This window comes from Myxine glutinosa, chromosome 2 (assembly GCF_964187855.1).
Source record: "Myxine glutinosa chromosome 2, kmMyxGlut1.1, whole genome shotgun sequence".
Taxonomy (NCBI): domain Eukaryota; kingdom Metazoa; phylum Chordata; class Myxini; order Myxiniformes; family Myxinidae; genus Myxine; species Myxine glutinosa.
The window spans coordinates 224,171,904-224,189,459 of NC_136262.1; the positions used below are offsets into that span (position 1 = coordinate 224,171,904).

The 17,556-nt window shown below is 44.6% G+C and overlaps 1 protein-coding gene across 1 annotated transcript in view; it reads left to right on the forward strand.

Moving 5' to 3' along the window:
* KCMF1 (potassium channel modulatory factor 1) overlaps positions 1 to 17,556 on the forward strand; it is an 84,295-nt gene that overhangs the window by 26,544 nt on the left and 40,195 nt on the right. Inside the window, exon 3 of the mRNA XM_068106171.2 lies at positions 14,406 to 14,545. Within this exon, the coding sequence (XP_067962272.1) occupies positions 14,406 to 14,545 (140 nt within the window). The remainder of the gene's footprint in view (positions 1 to 14,405; positions 14,546 to 17,556) is intronic.

Genomic DNA, 17,556 nt, shown 5'->3' on the forward strand with positions numbered 1-17,556 from the left:
ACCTCCGCTCGGCTGAACAATTTACATTTTGGATCCCACTGATTGGCCGGAACTGGATTCGGACCTGAACAATGACTAATCGGCTTGTTGTTGTCGCCTTACCAACGCACCACCTAGTTTTGTCTGAATCCGTCCATAATTTGTTTAAATATCGTGCTATGCATCAATTTTGACCCCACCTCTCAATGGTGAAGAATACCAGGTGCCCCCCTGGAATACCCCCCTGGTGTTGGCTTAGCGGTTGGGGTGCCGGCTTGGGATCCTAGGATCCTGGTTTCGAATCCCGGTCGATCGCTGAATTAACGCCAGCGGAGTTGACTCAGCCTGTCATCCTTCCGAGGTCGGCAAATTGAGTACCAGTTCTCTGGTAATTCCCTGTGTGTCGCAAAAGTCGACTAACAGGCTTGGTGGCAGGAAGGGCATCCGGCCGTAAAACATTGCTCCAAAAAGGGGACCATGGTGCCCGAAAAAGGCCAACCTCTGCTCTGTGGGAAAAATGGCTTCTAAAGGTGGTTCTTCTCTCAATGGTGAAGAATCACTTGATTAATGAAAATTTCTCTCATCCAGATATAGATTCGGATCTTCACCGAAATCTAATCCATTCTTCCTTGTCGCACGCCCAACCTGCCCACCAGATTTCGTCTGAATCCGTCCATAACTTTTTGAGACATTGTGGTATATATAGGTTTTAGCCCTATCTCTCAATGGTGAAGAATCACGTAAAAGATTCTCGGATCTGGATTTAAATCTTCAGCAAAATTGAATAAATTCTTCCTTATGACGCACTCAACGTATCCACCAAGTTTCATCCGAATCTGTCCATAACGTTTTGAGATATCGTGCTTTATGTCGGTTTTGGGTGTAACTCTATTTTTTTTTTTTTTTTTTTTTTTTTTTGTATACAAGATCGAGGCTCGCGAAAGAGCGAACATTAATCACACAGAAAGACAAACCGACACATAAAACATAACATCGGGAGCGGTAGACAAGATGGGGAGAGAGGGGGAAGGACACAAGCACAACATTTGAGAGCAGGGACCGAGAGACATGGAGAGATCTGTGGGAGGGAGAGGGCTTTGGGGGGGGGGGGGGGCATGGGAAGGGGAGGTGGGAGAGGTGTAAAACATATGGACACTGCCAGGACTTCCAGGAAAGAAGTTGGAATTTCAAACAAGGTGGATCTGGGGTGAATTAGTGGGGGTAGAAAAGATCAAGGTTTTGGATGGGGGAAGATAAGAGATGGTGGTGAACAGCTGTTTTAAAGACCTGGAGGGAGGAGCGGGATTGAAGGGAGTGTGGGAGTTTGTTCCAGAGGCGGGAGAAAAGAGGAATGAAAGAGTGAAGGTGAGCAGAGAGCCGAGATTTCGGCAGTTTAACCATCAGAGGGTTGCTGGCAGATCTTGTGCGACCTGTAGGAATATTTGGGGGACAAAGCACAGAGAGAGCTGGGGGAGCAAGGCCGGAGAGGAGTCGGTAGAAGACAGAAAGACCACCTACCTGCCTGCGGTGAGTGAGTGAGTGAAAGTCCCTCAGAGATAGCTTCATCGCGGGAGATTCCAATGATTCTGAAAGCTTTGGTTTCAACAGCGTGAAGCCGAGCTAGGTGTGAGGCAGGAGCACCGGCCCATAAGGGAGAACAGTATTCCATTGAGCTGCGGATGAAAGCCTTGTATGTGGTGAGGAGCTCAGGTGTGCCGAGAAAGGACTTCACACGACGGAGGATGCCCAGTCGGCGACTGGCTTTGGAGGCCAGCTTGGAAATGTGGTTTTCCCAAGAAAGATCATGGCAGATAGTGAGACCCAAAAGCTTGAGCGACAGAACTTCTTGGAGAGGATTGTTGAGAAAGTAGATGGGAGGGTTGTCCAGTCGGTCCTTTCGGAGAGACATTGTAAGAGTGTGAGATTTGTCAGGATTGAAAGACATGTTCCACTTGTTTGACCAGTCTGTGATTTTGTCCAGGTCTTCAGAGAGTGAGGAGGCTGCAGACTGCCGATCTGAGGGAAGAGGAATGGAGCGGCAGAGAGTGGAGTCAGAATGGTGAAGAATCACTTTAAAATTCCAGTATCCATATCCGGATCTTCTCGTACATTCAGGGACTTTCTGACTTTCTGTTTCAGGTACAGGGAATTCTCGTACATTCAGGGGGATCCAGGGACGGAAAGTGCAGGTACGGGGTGCTTGGCACTCCCCAGCCGGCCCGCTCTGAAGGTTCGGATCGGGACACCAGGATTCATTCCGGTCGCCCGGTCGGCCCGGAGGTGGGGGTGCGGGGCCTGTCACGGAACGTCAAAACAAACGGCCTGCCGGGGCCGCCCAAAAGTCGGGCGTGAGGGGCGCGTCCACTAATGGAACGCCTCTCGCTTCCCAGATCGAGGGCCACGTGGTCAGGAGAACCTCGTCCCTTCTGGTTGCCCTGCCGTCCCACCGGGAGCGCTGGCAGGGTGTACTTCAAACTAAGCTTAAGTGTCAAGTGTTAAGTTCCTCCTTGCCCTCGCAAGGGAAAGGCTAGGGTCAAGCTCTTCCAAATTTCCAAACACTAGAAATCGGACGTCTCAAATTAATTAACTAATTTGTTAATACATCTCAGTCGCCCGCGACCTCTCTAGCGCGGGCGTCAAACCAGTTCATTTCCGGGCGACCGGGCCGAGTATCGGCTCGGCCGTGGCCGAAGCCGTTGATTCCGCCGTAGCACGCTAACGCGTAGGCTCGCGCGTCCCCGGTCCGCCGGGGCTCCGCGGGTGTCCTACCGTGCCCACGTCGCCATGCTCCCTGAATAAGAGAGTCAGACGTGGTGCCCGGGGACGGAGGTCGCTGTCTAAACATGGTAGCGCTAGGCCAGTGGGACCGCCGGGACCCACGTGCACTCACAAGTTGTTCTGCGCGTGGGCGGCAGTATCAGACCGGAGCGCCCAAACGCTCCCCGGCTAAAGTTCATCCTGAAAGCGCCCACATTGTGCGGACAAACCAAGTCAAGGGCCACGTGGTCAGGAGAACCTCGTCCCTTCCGGTCACACTGTGCCTATCGGCCGGCCTCGAAGACCGAAATTGTGACGGTGTCACCCGAAAAATGTTATAATTTATATTTGTTATAGTTTATAACAGCTTTATATTTGTCCGCCCGGGGACGGACCTCGCTGTCTAAACATGGTAACCAAGATCTAATCGATTAATCCTTGTCACACACCCAACTTGTCCACCAAATTTCATCTGAATCCGTCCACAACTTTTTGAAATATCCTGTTCACAGACAGAGAGACAGGGTGAAAACTTAACCTCCGCCCACTTTCGGTAGTGGAGGTAATAAAGGTCACCAAGACAGGTTTGCTTGCTGTGTACATTTGGGTACTTGTGCTTGAATATCGTCGCTGTACTGTAGAAAAATGGCGGCTACAAACCTGTACAGAAAGACCACCTGTCTATAAAGGCCACTTTTTCGGTTTCCCTTGAGTGGTTGGCTGTTCTACACCAGCTGTTCTACACCAGGTATATATTACTATATCTCAAAAAGTTGTGGACGAGGTAGATTAGTTGGGTAGGTGACAAGAACAAGCCGATTCGATTTTGGTTCAGGTGTGGATCCAGATCCGGCCTATCAGATACAAAACATAAACTCTGTGCAGCTTGGCGAAGGTATGCACTCTACCGAGTGCCGTTCTTGTTACCTCCGCCATCGGCTGCGGTGGACGGAGTTTATGTTTTCACCCTGTATTTTTTGTCTCTTTGTTTGCATGTAGGATATATCAAACTTGTGCATTGATTCGTTTGAAATTTGGTGGGCAGGTTCGCCAGGTTGAGTATGTGACAAGGACGAATGAATTGATTAGATTTTGGTGAAGATCCAGATACGACATTCTTTATTAATTATCTCCGCCACCAAAGGTGGATGGAGGTTATGTTTTCACCCCTGTCTGTCTGTCTGTTTGTTTGTTTGTGTGTGTGTGAACCAGATATCTCAAAAGGTTGTGGATGGATTTTGACGAAATTTGGCACCGAGGTAGCGTATTAGATTGATTGATTGTTTTGCAAGGACAAAATGATTAGATTTTGGTGAAGATCTGGATTCGGATCCGGCTACTATAATTTTTTTGTGATTCTTCACCATTGAGAGAAAGGTCCAAAAACGGTACATTGCAGGATATCTGAAAAAGTTGTGGACGGATTTGGGCGAAACTTGGTGGACCGGTTGTGAGTGTGAGTTGATTGCTGTATTATACTGTATGTGGTATTTCTATGCTGAATACAAGATGGCGACCACTTTCACCTTGTGGGATTGGGTCTGGAAAGCTTTTTGCCCCAAGTATTTCAGATGTTTCACTGAAGGTACCAGGGATTTCTAATTTGTTTGAACTAACTCACCTACTCTGTGCAAAGGACATTGGGAAGGTTAACATCGACCAAATAACACTAGCTTATGTGACACCCGTCACCATGGTGACAGTTTATAGCTGTGTCAAGATTCCAAACCATGGTAGATAGTGAGTGTGTACCTCCTGGCAGTCCCATTCGAGTGCATTTTCCAAGTACACAGTGATAATTGTGCAATGCTTAATTGTTGCATGGGTTATTACAAAATAGTACTGCTGGAGATTAAAATATAATATATATATTTTTGGATTTGATCTTGAATTACAAGAATCTATTGTTTAAGGCACATAGATGAAAAACATGTGTTGCATGTAACTAACAAGAGAGAGAGCACTCACTAATTAATGTAGGGCCTCACTGGTGTTTGTGGTATGCAAGCTGAGCACTCACTTTTAACTGCAGTGTCGCTTGGGTTGATCGATTACGTTAGATTTGAGACCGAATGATCTGTATTGAAGTAAAACACAAACACACACACACACACACACACACACACACACACACCGGAGCGTCTCTCGTCCCTTCGGGAACGGGTGTGGCTAGCGATTGCTTTGGGAAACGGTGGAGTTGTTGCAGCGTGTGGGATTTTATTACAGCATTGCAGCATCTACGTTTGTCCTTGTTTTGCAAGATGGTGTTTACAAGTGCCTCACCCATCTCTTTTCTTCGGAGATGTTTAGCCGGTTCCCTCAGGCATACAAGTATTTTGGGTGTGAATCCACGTTGTGGGGCTTGTGATGGGAGTTTGAAATGATGGGTGTTCAAGCCTTGGCCTGATCCACCCTGCCTTTGACAAAGTACTGTATTTCACATGAATAAATCGTCTGTGCTCCCGGCCTATCAGTCCTTGTAGGCCATGTGCAGCAGGTGGAAAAGCAGCTAGAAATCGGTTTTCGTTCCATGACTGAGGTGCGACTTGCAATTTCGCATATGAATAGACAATATGAATGAATGACATATTGACATATTCATTTTCATATTCAATAGACAACTAACTATATGGTGGACTCTAAGTAAAAGGTTCTCATTGAGATTTCTGTTCAACATGGTGCTGTGGAGTGTTGAAGTTTGCTACCAGGGTCCAAAAAGCTGCTTTTTGGCAATTCGGCCATTTTTATGACTCGTCTCCAACGCCACTAATACATATGGGGTATTGTACTTGGTGAACTTGAAGAATAGACAACATACTTTAAAAATTCAAAATCATAAGGTTGTCCTTGCTTTATTTAAATAATTATCATGACTGAAACACAGTGATTTTTCATAAATAAGAGCAACCGTCCTTGTTTTCGATGCATCGCAGGTTCCTCACTAATCACGGTAGAGAAATAATTATGCATACATCAAAACAACTCGCTGTGAACGTCTGTCAAATGAAGTATCCAGGGATACGGTGTACCTATTCGATGCGCAAGGATATGGTGTACCTATTCTAAAGAGCCATCTTTTAATCAGTAATGGTTCTGTTGTAGTTTTTGCAATCGGGTATCTCAGCAAATAAGTAAGGATTTGAGGAGTGATATTTGACATTTTCAGCCTTTTCCATGCACCCATTGCTTCAACACTAGACAAGTCAGACAGTCTAAACTGCAGTTTCGGAGAGCTATCAGAACATGGTTTTCGAAGAGGAAGCAACAATGTCGACCGTCAATTACGGAGGGAATAATCATGCCTGGAGTATTGCAATTTATCCAAGGAATCATCATTATCTGCCACATTTTTGATGTACTAGTGGGCCTGTTGGTCCGTTTTCATTTGTCCTCACTGCCTTGTAACAAACTTGCCAGCCATACTCGGTGGGGGATGGGGCGGGTCTTTTGGGTCCTCGGGGACTTTTGGGTCTTTTGGGTTCTCAGGGTCTTTTGGGTCTTCTGGATATTTTGGATCTTAAGGATTTTAGGGGTCTTAAAGGGGGGTCTTCAAAGGTCTAAGGCGTCGTAGCAGTCTAAAGGGTTAAAAGGTACATTTCAATAGTACTTCATTGATTAATGGACGTATGTAATTAATAGACACGAAAAACATTCCTCGCACACACACAAAGGTGGATACTTTGAGACCTGAGAGGGTTCCGTTCCACCTTCTAAACCCCGCATATGAACTGTTCTCCATCCATCTGTTATTAATTTTGATGTTGACTCCGTTGTCCAAGATCCAGACCTTTTATTGCAATGCTCACTTCTTTGACGTGATCACCTCCAGCCTAAGTGTGATTCATGTGAGCATCCTGATCTTGGTTCAGACTCATGCAGTCAATCAAGATTCTTTGTGAAGCGCCAATAGCAGTCTCGATGACATTCGTGTTTCTGGAGCAGACTCCACTCGAACCTTAGAACCTACTGGTTCTGACCATCTCTTATGATTTATCTCATGGAGATTAGGCAGTCTTTTGGCTGGATATTTTACATCAGATAACATGGTAAATGTGTCACATTTTGCACCTCATAAGTTGATTGATCACCTTAAGGCATCTTAAGGCGGTATACATCTTAAGGCGGTATGAGGATGGTGCGTATAGTTACTCCCGCCGTTTACCCGCGATTCTGTGAATCTCTTCACTTTGACATTCAGTTGATCACCATGCCTTTGCGGACGACAATCAGCTGTACAAAGGAAACACGATTCAACAAATCGTGCCCACTGTTGAAGTGTTAGAAGGCTGTATTGCCGACGTGAAGGCATGGATGACCCAAAACAAACTTCAGCTGAACGATGCTAAAACAGAGTCTATGATTGTAAGATCGCACAGATGTCCTCTACAATGTTCACTTCCTACCACTATTCATGTTGGTGAAACCGATGTAAACTTTGTTTCGTCGGCCAAGAACCCTGGTGTGGTTTTCGACTGTAACATGACATTTTCCAAGCAAGTACTTCAAACTTGCAAATCAGCATACTTTCAGCTGCGAAAGATCGCATCCATTCGCCACTTTCTTACTCCTCAGGCTGCTCTAACTCTGGTCTGTGCCCTTGTCCTCTCAAGGCTAGACTATTGTAATTCTTTGTATGCTGGCTGCCCTCAGTTTCTCTTGGATAAGTTACAAAAGGTTCAAAACTCTGCCGCTCGTCTTGTCTGTAAGGCAAAGAAGTCTGACCATGTTACTCTGCTTCTTGAATCTTTACACTGGCTGCCTGTCTCTGCTCGTGTGCAATACAAAATTTGCACACTATGTTATAAATCATTGTGTGGAACGGGACCTCACTATCTCTCCGATTTGCTCACTCTCTATGAACCTCGGCGACGGCTTCGCTCAAGCGACGACTCTATGACCTTAGAGCCGCCGCGCACCAGCATCAAGTCGTTTGGCGAGAAATCCTTTTCCTTTGCTGCACCTCTGCTCTGGAATGACTTGCCTTCCTCTGTTCGACATGTTGACTCTCTTCCTGCCTTTAAAACCTCCCTCAAAACCTATCTGTTTTACAAGTCTTTCAAAGTCTAAGTCCTGTTTTCCCTTTGGTTTGAGGTGGGACAGAGATTGAGAGTATGTCTGTGTACATGTGCGGGGGAGGGAGGGGAGGAGGAGGAGTACACATCTGTGGGTTTTGAATGGGGAGGGAGAGGAATAGGGCTAGAGTGAAGGTGTGTCTGTGTGTGTGTATATTTGTGTGTGTGTGTGCGGTGTGTGTGCGTTCGCATGATAATGTAAAGCGCCATGAGGGTAGTTTACTCTGCTTGATGGGGCTATATAAGACTCCTTTATTATTATTATTATTATTATAAGGTATGATACATATCTACCGCTTCTTACAGGTGGAGCTGCTGTTCCCTTCTCCCTTCCATTTTTGAGTCTTCCTCTTCTGTTCTTTCTCCATTATGTCATCACTCTTGTACAATTGCAAGAATAACTAGAACGTAAACATTTGAAAATCGCTTACTCTTGGAAGTTTGTAATTCCTGCTTACATTCTGAAATGTCAGTTCAGTATGATGTGTAATCAACCGATTCCAGTGGTCAAAAATTATTTATTTTATGATTGCCTATTTTGGCTTTTCGGATCCCACATGTCACAAATCACTCTGAAGCAGGTTCTCCTCAAGGATTTGCCTTTGTTTGGCTCCATTCATTGTTCCTTGTATCCCTACAAGTCTCCCAGTCCTTGCTGCTGAAAAGCATCCCCATGGCATGATGCTGCCACCACCATGCTTCATGCTTCACTTCATTTCATCAGACCCCAGAATATTTTGCCTCATGCTCTTGAGTCTTTCACGTGCCTTTTTGCTCACCTCAGGCATGTGCCTTTTTCTTATGAATGGCTTCCGTCTGGCCACTGTTTTTTTCTCTTTCTTTTTTTGTATACCAAGTCGAGGCTCGTGTAAGAGCTAACACATATAACATATAACTAGCTTCACTTTTGAGCGCCCGAAATTCCCAGGCAAACGCTATAACGCACCAGGTTTACAACCTGTGCGTTAATAAAGGGAGCGGGAGACAAGAGGGGGAGAGAGAGGGAAACACAACAACCATAGAGAACAGGGACATCTGGAGATATATGGAAGGGAAGGGAGAAAATAAGCCATAAAGTTTAGATTTGTGAAGTGCTGCAGCGACTGTTGTCCTTGCGGCAGGTTCTCCCATCTCAGCCAAGGAACCCTGTAGCTCTGTCAAAGTGGTCATTGGCTTTGTGGTAACCTCCCTGACTGAGGTCCTTCTTGCCCGGTTTCTCAGTTTAGTTGGATGGCCACTGGCCAGCTCTAGGAAGAGTTTGGGTCGATCAATATTCTTCAATTTCCTAATGATGGAGCTCACTGTGCTCTTGCGAACTTTCAACACTCTAGAAATTGTTTTATACCCTTCCCCAGATCTATGCCTCCTCACGATTATATATAAGAGTTCTACAGACAGTTCCTTGGACTTAATGGTAGAGTTTCTGCTATGACATGCTCTGCCAACTGTGGGACCTTTTATAGAAAGGTGTGTTTCTTTTTAAATCATGTCCAATCAATTTAATTGGCCAGAGGTGGACTCCAACCAAGTTGTAGAGACATTTCAAGGATTATCAAAGGAAATTGGATGAACCTGAGCTCAATTTGGAGTGTCATAGCAAAGGGGTTGAATATTTCTTGACTCAAGACATTTAAACTTTTCATTTTTAATTACCGGTAATTTGTAAAGATTTCGAAAATAAAATAGAAAATTCCATTTTGACATTATGGTGTATTATTTGTCGATCGGTGACAAAAGAAACTCGATTTAATCCACTTCATATTTAGGCTGTAATACAGAAAAATGTGAAAAAGTGAAGGGGTGTGAATACTTTCTGAAGGCACTGCATATGGCTCAATAAGTTTGATAAGGATTTTCTCGTTTTGTCTTTGTATTTGTTCAATAATCTGAATTTATCACAATGTGTTGTCGGCTGTTTCAGGCTGACACAATTCTCGACCCAGCTATAAGCTGCCATCCTGGAGTGTCACACGCAAGTGTATGCCGCCCTTTTGCTGGATTTTAAACTGGGTGTATCATCCGCCAGCAGCAGACATTGGTTGAGGATAAAGATCCCATGCTATCTTTCATGGAGAGTAGAGTTCTTATCGTCGACACCTTCTACAAATTGCAAATACCTTCAACATTGAGTTGAACGTTTGGCCTGGCTAGCCTGTTGGTGAAAGATTTAGGCTAAAAACATTCCCGGCCATCCACGGCAGAAGCTGTTTATAATTGGCGGCGTTAAAGTAATCGTCGTTGTAGTTAGCAGCAGTAGTCATCACCGTAATAGTTGGTAGCGGTCGTAGGCAGCAGAAGTCAACAACAAAACAACAACAACAGGCATTTTAAGGCCATTTTCCCTGCAAGAGCGGGGGTTAGCCTTGCGGGCCCCATGACAATCTTCTCCATTTTGTTAGCAGTCATTGTAGAAAAATGTTTTTCTCTACAACTGTTTTTCTGATCGAAGGGAAACTTTAAACATAGGAGGGACTCTCCATGGATAATATTTTATTTCTCGTTCTGATGTTATAGGTCACATGATATGGCAGCCATATTGGGTTAAAGACAAAACTTACATATTGGGTTAAAGACTAAAAGACAAAACATAATATTCTCCAAAACTGCTCAACGAAAAAAATTTAAACTTGGCATATGTCATCAACTCCCCAAGGGGTATATATGTTGATAATGATGAAGCCATCAGTGAAGTGGTATTCCAGCCATAATTTGTTGAATTGAAATCTTTATCCAAAAAAATCTGAAACTTAATATATCTGATCTATGACCCGATGTGAGTGAAAAATTAAATTTATGACATTTATAACCCATGCCAAGAAACTATGTGACATAATAGGTTGCATGGAATGTATGGGTATATGGGCTATAATAGTAGCATGTTGGGTTAAGGATGGTATTTTTGTTCAGAATGAACACGTGATGAGACTATGCACTTTGCAGAGTGCTGTTCTAGTTGTTGTTGTTACCTCCGCCACCAAAGGTGGATGGAGGTTATGTTTTCACCCGTCTGTTTGTTTGTTTGTTTGTGAACAAAATATCTCAAAAAGTTGTTGATGGATTCGGACGAAATTTTGCAGAGATGTAGCGTATGTCACAAGGACGAAATTATTATATTTTGGTGAAGATCCCGATTCGGATCCGCCTACTAGAATTTTAAAAGTGATTCTTCACCATTTGGAGATAGGGCCAAAAACGATACATAGCAGGATATCTCAAAGCTGTAGACAACACAATTTCTGACAGGGAAAACAAGAAAATTCAGATGCCACGCCTGACATCTGAACAAGGTTTGAAAAGCGCCCAACAATTGCCCAACGTCTTGGTTGCTCACAGCCTGCAATTTCCAACCTGGCCAGGCGTTATGGTGAAACTGGAACTGTGAATGATGGTCCACGAAGAGGAAGACCATGGGTAACCACCACAAACCATGACTGCTGGATTGTGCTGCAGCATCTTCATGATCGTTTCCGCCCTGCGACGCAAACAGCTACAGTGACAAAAGGTCGCCACAACAACCGCATCAGTGTCTACTGTGCGGACTCCGCTGTGTCTGCTGTGCGGTGTGTCTGCTGTGCTCTGTGCGGTCTGCTGTGCGGACTGTGCGGACTGCGGAGGCGCTTGAGAAGTCGGGGCCTGGTGGCAAGACGTCCTTGCAGAGGTCCAGTGTTGAACGCAGTGCATCAGCGGAACAGACTAAGATGGTGTCTGCAGCATCGCCGCTGGACACAGCAACAGTGGAGTGCAGTCTTGTTCAGTGATGAGTCCAGATTTTGCCTCCATGCTGCTGATGGGTGTCAACGGGTATGGTGCAGAGGTGGGAAAGGTATGCATCATGCTGTATTCGCCAGATCAATCGTTGGGGAGGACCCAGTGTGATCGTATGGGCCGGCATTTCCACTCGTTTTAGGACACCTCTGGTCCTCATCGAAGGCAATCTCACTAGTCATCTTTATGTCGATGAAGTTTTGAGACCTCATCTGCTGCCATTTCTCCAGGCTCATCCTGGCATCGCAGTTTTCCAGCAGGACAACGCTCGACCCCATGCCAGACCACCAACTTCCTCCAGGAACAGGGTGTTGAAGTGATGCCTTGGATGCCTTATATTCCCCTGACCTCAATCCCATTGAGCATTTATGGGATGAGCTTGGTCGACGTCTTGCATCGAGGAGATCAACGGTTGTCAATCGGCAAATGCTCATTCAAGGCTTGCAGGAGTGGGACAGACTTCCCCAGGACCGCATCAGACACCTGATACAGAGCATGCGTCGGAGGTGTACAGCCTGCATCACAACTCAGGGAGGACACACACGATATTGAGGACTGCTGTCATTCTGTACTTGACTGTTAGGAGTGTTGTGTCCATTCCTGTGTCATTTTGTTTTGACTGTATTCATGTGCATGCCTTTGTGTTGCAGTGCTGTGACTTTTGTTGCACCACCCCTTGTGATGTTCATGCTTTTTGCTTTTTTGTGATTGAGGCAACCTCTTGTTTATTGGCATGTGTTTAGTAAAGATAGCTGAACTTTATCTGTGTTCAAATATTTTTCATTTTTGCGTGGAGGATTTCAATGAGTGTCCTTCTAAAGATTTGACAAGTTTATTTTGATGTTGAGTTTATAAAAGGGGGTGTGTGTGCGTGTGTGTGTCCGTGTCCGTGTCCCTCAACAATTGTCCTATAGGGGATTTATACACTGTACGTATTATACTTGTATACTTGCCATCAATTCTGATCGCCATCTTTTTAATAATCAGATGATAATCAATCTGGAAACCGTATGATTTCGTTGAGTAAGGTGAGGATTGATGGGCCGGTTTCAATTTACATTAAAACAAATCTCTTCCTCCATCATCTTCTTTACTTATAATAATGGTGAGTCTCTATGAGTGTTATTACCTCCACCACCAAAGGTGGATGGAGGTTATGTTTTCACCCCTGTCTGTCTGTATGTGAACAAGATATCAAAAAGTTGTGGACGGATTTGGACAAAACCTGGTGGACATGTTGTGTGTGTGACGAGGAAGAATCGATTCCATTTCGGTGAAGATCTGAATGGATTCGGATATGATAATTATTTAATGTTTTTAAGTGATGTGCAACCAGCAACCACGAGTCGGATCCAGACTTCACCATTGAGTGATTGGGCTAAAACCATAATATAGCAGGATATCTTTTAAAGTCATGGACGGGTTTGGACGAAATATGTTGGACAGGTTATGTGTGTGACAAGAATCTATTCAATTTTGGTGGTGATCCGGTTCCGGATCCGGTTCGTATATATTTTTTAAGTGATTCTTCACCATTGGGAGACAGGGCCAAAAACTATACACAGCAGGAAAGCTCAAAATGTTATGGACGGAGGATTTTGATTAAATGCAAATCTGTATTGTGATTTGGGATACAAAAGGTAAACTGTTCACCTGGCGGAGGTATGCTGTCTATTGAGTGCCGTTCTAGTTACTTTTGTTATTAAAAGTGGCCTTGGAAAAACACCTCTAAATTATTTTAATACGGCAATGCACCTCAACTCAACAGCAATTCCCTTGGTGGGGAAAACCCCCTTTGGAGGTGGGAGGGGGGCAGGGGGATTAAAATCACTTTTAGTTGTAAAAAAACCTGATATTGACCACGTCCTCAACCATGCATTTACCGATCTTGTTCAAACTTGGCGCACAGAAAATGAATGTTGGCTTACATATGCGCGTCATTTTTTTCTTTTCTTTCAAGATTAGATCTAAGATGGCTGACTGGTGGGCATTTTGTTACTTACACGTGTCCCCAACCATTTATTGACATGCCTGGACCGATTTTGTTCAAACTTGGGACAAAGACAATACATGAGATCATACATATGCAGAAGATTTTGTTTTGTAATCTGTCCAAAGATGGTCGACTAATGGCCTTCATCTCCGTACACTAAAATTACTAAAATCAAAGGGCTATGAATGACATTTTGTCTTTTTTTTTCTTTCTTGTTTTAATTTATTTTCTCTTAAAACCTGTCTGTCAAAACTCTATACCATCTATTTATTATGTAAGCAAAAATGGTAGAATTTCCCTCTTCTCCTCTGCACTGTATTCGCCATACATGAGGGGTGGCAGACTGATGCGACATGGTTCTTCATGCAGGGGAGGATGCTCCTGACCTCTAAAATTCCTGTCACGTGCATATGTAAATCTAACTAGGTTATCTATAAGATTGGTATTCTCGTCAGCCAAATGACAGGTCTTGTATTCTAGTTTTTATTACTCTACAACAGCAGGAACCTTTTAGAATAAAGCGTGACACATGAGTGGACGCATACACGGCGCCTTTTTGTGATGGATCATACATGCCACTTACCTCCCCTTACTTGTAACTTCATCGCAATCTTCTTCCTCTTTTCTCCCCACTTTGATGCTTTTCTAACCTCCTCTCTTTCTTTTATCATCCTATATTTTCTTTTCTCAATTTTTGCTTCATCCTAATAATCCTAATTATGTTCATAATGCAATAATGCCCCCAAATGCCTATGCCCACGAGAGTAATACTTAACTTTCATCCAACTTTAATGTGTTCTGATTGTTCATCTAATTTTTCTTGTACTCTGTTTTGGCAGATTTGTATTATGGCGGAGAAGCTCTCACTGCAGAGCAGCCGCAATCCTTTACCTGCCCTTACTGTGGCAAAATGGGACTCACCGAGACGACTCTCCAAGAGCACGTGACGGCGGAACATGCTGAGGCAACCACAGAAGTTGTATGTTCCCACACATTTATCTTATTTTCTTCCCAATCTCTTGCTCTCACTCACATTTCCCCAACTCCCCTACCGTCCTTTTTATAATTTCAAGACACATTCTTATTTTGCACCATGGACCAGGAATGACATTCGTAAGCAAAATTACCGATAAAAATGTATCAAAAGGTTGTTTTGGGACCAGGGTTGGGGGGCAGGGGAGTGGTTTGACAGCAAGGTAGAAACCACAGAGATGGTCGTGGTTTGAAGATGCCCTATCAAGCAACCATCATGAAGCAGATACATGCCTGTTCAATGAGGTCTCATTTCCCACATCCCACATCAAGGATTTCCCACATCAAGGAAATTACAACAGCTCTGGAATTCAGTGGCAACGTAGTTGCTCCAGACACTAAAATTGCTGTCGTACTCCTTTTCCACTGCCACAAATATCGGACCATAATTTGGATGGATGTGGATTCTGGAGCAAAAAGGAGATAAGCAGATATTTATTTTATTTCATGTGGATATTTTATTATTATGATTTATTTATTTATTTATTATGCGGCTTTTGGGTTTCGCTATCTGCCATGATCTTTCCTGGGAAAACCACATTTCCAAGTTGGCCTCCAAAGCTAGTCGCCGACTGGGCATCCTCTGTCGTGCAAAATCCTTCCTTGGCACACCTGAGCTCCTCACCACATACAAGGCTTTCATCCGCAGCTCAATGGAATACTGCTCTCCTCTCTGGGCTGGTGCTCCTGCCTCACACCTAGCTCGTCTTCACGCAGTTGAAACCAAAGCTTTCAGAATCATTGGAATCTCCCGCGATGGAGCTGATTGTGGACGCCTTTCACTCACTCACCGCAGGCAGGTAGGTGGTCTTTCTGTCTTCTACCGACTCCTATCCGGCCTAGCTCCCCCAGCTCTATCTGTGCTCTGTCCCCCAAATATTCCTACAGGTCGCACAAGATCTCCCAGCAACCCTCTTCTGGTGAAATTGCCAAAATCAAGACTCTCTGCTCACCTTCACTCTTTCATTCCTCTTTACTCCTCTGGAACAAACTCCCTCACTCTCGTCGATCCCACTCCTCCCTCCAGGTCTTTAAAACAGCTGTTGACCACCATCTCTTGTCTTCCCACCATCCAAAACCTTGATCTTTTCTACCTCTGTTAATTCACCCCAGATCCACTTTTTTGAAATACCAACTTCTTCCTAGCAGTGTCCATGTGTTTTATACCTCCCCTCCCCTCCCCTTACCATGCCTCCTCCCCCCAAGCTCTCTCCCTCCCACAGATCTCCCGATGTCCATGTTCTCTACTGTTGTACTTGTATGCTCCCCTCTCTCTCTTCCCATCTTGTCTCCTGCTCCCTTTATTATGTTGTATGTGTCCGTTTTTTTTTTGTGATTAATGTTAGCTCTTACACGAGCCTCGATCTTGTATCCCAAAAAAAAAAAAAAATTCTATTATGGATATCAAAAAAATGCCTTCACCGGGTGTGACTACACATCAGCATTCTTTAGGCTGGGGAAGGTTTGACCAGCAACATGTTTGGAGCCGAGTGAACAATTCAAGGAGGCGCTCTACTTGAGCCTGTGAGAAGAAAGTCGATTAAACTATACTGGATGCCATTGAGACATTCACGTGTAGCATGTACAGTTTCATGAATGAGACCTCATTGAATTGCGCTCGGTTTCTTGCCTTCGATAAAGCCTATTGCCTATCCAAGAAAGCCAAAAATCCACTCGGCAAATTGAAGGGGATCGCTGCCAGCAGTTTACCACCATGCAAAGCCGAGTTCCCTCTCCATGTGCAGTGATCAGCATTTGTGGCAAGGATGTGGGAACATGCTGATGAGCAACAAATGGATCAATCTCCAGAAGAGGGTTGGGAGCTACATGGTTTCTACGATATTGTCTGGTTTGAGGGTCCACAGCTCCCTGAGAAGCTGAAGCTCTATGATGAAATGCAGAATGACAGAGATTGCAGCAGTGATGATCACCTGTCTCTATCATCAGTCGATGAAGATGACTGACTTGACAAAATTTCAGATTTCCGAAACCACAACAATATATTGGGTTCGGCACAGGGTAGAGACAGAACAGAGGATACATTTATAAATTCAGTCTATAATGGATTGTTACTTAAGTGGGTGAGAATCCTGGAGGTTTTAAGGTGGGGGTGGGGAGGGGGGAAGGTCAGTTGTTGGACTTGTTTTTAGGTTATTCTCTGAAGAACAATGAGCATTTAGATACTAGTGAGCAAAGCATACGGTAGGCAAGACTTCTATTTATGGTTTGGGTATGGGATAGTGGTCCTGGCAGAAGAGGTATATCCGTCGTTGGACGAAAAGTGGACATGGAACGTCAGATAAGGAAGACCCTTGCACTGCAAACTTCCTCCAACCTCCCCAGTCTTCAGACTGCGGTCCTATCAGAGGGACACTGCTTTGTATCAAGAATGCTGGAACGAGACTTGGCACAGGCGAGATGGGCTAAATAGCCTTTTCCTGTGATTCCTTACCTGTGTTACTGTGTGTAATGTGTGGGTACAACAACACAATAACATGCATTTTAAAGGCCATTTCCCCTACTAGAGCGGGGGTTAGCCTTGCGGTCCCCATGACAATCTTCTCCATTTTGCCCTATTTTCTGCATCTCCCCTTGTTAACCCCCTTGCCCGCATTTCTTCTTCCACCATCTTTAGCCAAGTCTTTCTCGGTCTTCCCCGTCCTCTACTTCCTTCTACATTCATTTCCATCACTCTTCTCAACCAGTCACTTTCATCCTTCCTCAACACATGACCAAACCATCTCAACCTGTTCCTCTTCACAGCATCAATCACAGGTTCTGTTCCCATCATCTTTCGCAATTCATCATTTGTCTTCCTCTCTCTCAACGATACTCCGCACATCCGTCGAACCATTCGCATTTCCACCCTTTCCAACCTTCGTTGCTGCTCTACGTTCATTACCCATGTCTCGCTCCCATAAATCATAACATTTCTCACATATGCAGCATACACCTTTC